At 43.6% G+C, this 2,428-nt stretch overlaps 1 protein-coding gene across 1 annotated transcript; it reads left to right on the top strand.

The window, feature by feature from the left end:
- On the top strand, positions 1–253 carry LOC106146647 (UPF0472 protein C16orf72; the record flags this gene model as incomplete). Its single annotated transcript, XM_013504462.1, is given in 1 exon segment — positions 1–253. A coding segment is annotated over 1 exon segment (158 nt), but the record flags the coding sequence as incomplete, so codon positions are not given.
- Positions 254–2,428: the final 2,175 nt, after the last annotated feature.

Here is a 2,428-nt window from a genome sequence, read left to right as displayed (position 1 = left end):
GCCCGAAGAGCAGCCTCCTCGGGGACGACCTGCACCCCTTCGGCCCCGAGGAGCCGGGGCCGCGCCTGGACGGCGGGGACGTCCGCAAGCGCGCCTCGGCCCCGCGTGGCGACGGTGGCACAAACTCCCCAGCCCACAAGCGCCACCGCACGGCCTGAAGCGCGTGGGTGGTGGCCGGCTGCCACTTGGCTGCAGTGCGCTTGGCGAAAGGATACCGGACACTGTTTTTCTTCTTTCAGTTACAAATTTCTATCAAGTTTACCATAAAGAAACTTTAAAGTATTCCACAAGAGGCCTCGTATGACTGTTTGCAAAAAAAAAAAAAAAAATACACATATATATATAAATATATAAATAAAATTCTATTAGAGAACATCAAGTATTATGTAGTACTTAGCAAGATCATTTAAAGCAACAGTAAGGGCGGGAGCCTGCTTTATCTTGTTCACAGGTATATAGTATCTCAGCACCTACCACAGTTGCTGGGGCTCAATAAATGTTTGTGGAATGAGACAATGTGACCTTCTTAAATTCTTAAAGGGGAAGGATATGGCAGGTGTTTCTTTGGTTATAGGGTACTTTCAGTTGTGGGCTTCAATGGGCTTTGCCAATTCACTTACACTGGACCAAACGGTAACACTCAACAACTTTGTGTAATCCGGAGTCTTCCATTTTCACTGCACTGTACCATGCATCTAACTTCTAGAAAGCAACTATGGAAGTAATAATATAGTTGAAGGTGTGATTTATTTTGCAAAACGTTTGGTGACCTGGGTAATTAATACAAGTACCTAATATTGGGTCATTCAGTGCTTGCTTTAGGAAAACCACTTGAGATACTGATGAAATAAGATGGTGTCCCTGGTGACCCAATGGTGCTGCTTTCTGCTTGGAATGTAAGAAGTTACCTTCTGTGAGGTTGCATCTTTTTGGTGATCTATTTTGATGTGGAAGACTGATTGGTCAGACCGATTAGGTTTTATTTAAGGCCGTAGCATGGTATAACTAAAAGAGTATGGGTTTTGTATTGAAAGGATCAAGGTTGGAATCCTCGCCCTACACATTGCATGACTTGGGACAAGTCCCCTGATGCCCACTGAACTCACTTTTTCACATGTAAAGTGGACGTGTGTTCTGCTAAGGTCATTGTGAGTATCAGATGATACCCAGATTTCAAGTGTCTAACAGCGCTTAGCACCTACCTGTACTCACTAAGTGTTCTTCCTTCTCTAATAAAAATCAATAAAGCATTAAAGTTCACAAAATGTTTTAGCAAAAACAGCAAAATATATCGATTTAGAAATCAGCCTATAGAATCTCTGAGTGGGAAGCTACGGTCACGTACTTGGAACTTGCCTAAATATCACAGTTCTTGTATTAGTTGTAAGTGTGTGGACCTCATGACTCAAGATCACCACTGTGGCTAGTAAGGCAGCCTTAGAGTTCCTGAAGTTGCCAGAGGGCTGCACGTTACAAACAGGAGTGGTAAAAGATTTACCTCCTCTGACCTGAAAAAATATAGAGTGGTACGTAAGGGTGGGAAGAATTTGGAAGTGAAGATCCTAGTGCAGTGGAGCTAATAAAGGAGATGGAGATCGCGGGGTGGGGCTGAAGCAGTTGGGTGGAAATTTTTAAAAAGCCCAAATCTCAAGTCTCCCAAAGCCAGTGCATAAGATATTAAAGATTGGTTAGTGAAACCTTGCTTTGATGTTCACATCAGAGTTGTTTCTGCTCCATTAGCATGGCCTCTGGAATAAATTTGCAGTTGACCAATACAATAATATAACAACAAACTGGGTTGCCTAATAGAATAAAAACTTGGCATTATACTGCACAAATATTGAGGCACTGTGTTAAGTCCTAAGAAGGGTTATAAAAAAAAGCACAAAAAAGAAAATCCTCATAAAGAGCACATCCTGACTTAGAAGGTAAATTATGTAGGCAAGAAATCACTAACTGTGGGAAAAGTACCCAAGGGCTGTGCAGAACTAAGACAGAGGTCCTCCTTGCTGAGAGGGTTATAGCTTCTAGAAGAGGTGGCATTTAAACTGGACCAGTAAAATGGGTAGGGAGTTTACAGGCATTGCCAACACAAAGGATAGCAGTTAAAGTTTGAGGAGGGAACAGTAAAGTGGGTAGGGCTTAAGTATAGAGGGTCTCAAATGCTTCAGCTGGTGCTTAAGCTCAACCCAGGGGCAGGGGTGATACTGCCCAAACAGTGCTTTATGAAGATTGGCTGGACAGGCCACCTGCTTGTCCAAAACTGAGGGACAGAGCAGCAGCAGCAGCACATGCCTCACAAAACGCTTTTCACTGGGGATTGGTTTTCTGGGAAGACCATTGGTCCCACCCTCAAACCATAGAATATAGGGGGCCTCTCCAGTGTGTTCTGAAGTGCTTCTTGACCACTGAGAAAGTCTTCAGTTTC

This window comes from Chinchilla lanigera, unplaced genomic scaffold (assembly GCF_000276665.1).
Source record: "Chinchilla lanigera isolate Chin_1 unplaced genomic scaffold, ChiLan1.0 scaffold00088, whole genome shotgun sequence".
NCBI lineage: Eukaryota > Metazoa > Chordata > Mammalia > Rodentia > Chinchillidae > Chinchilla > Chinchilla lanigera.
Note: the sequence above shows the minus strand (reverse complement) of the source record. Positions and strands in the feature narration are given on the sequence as shown.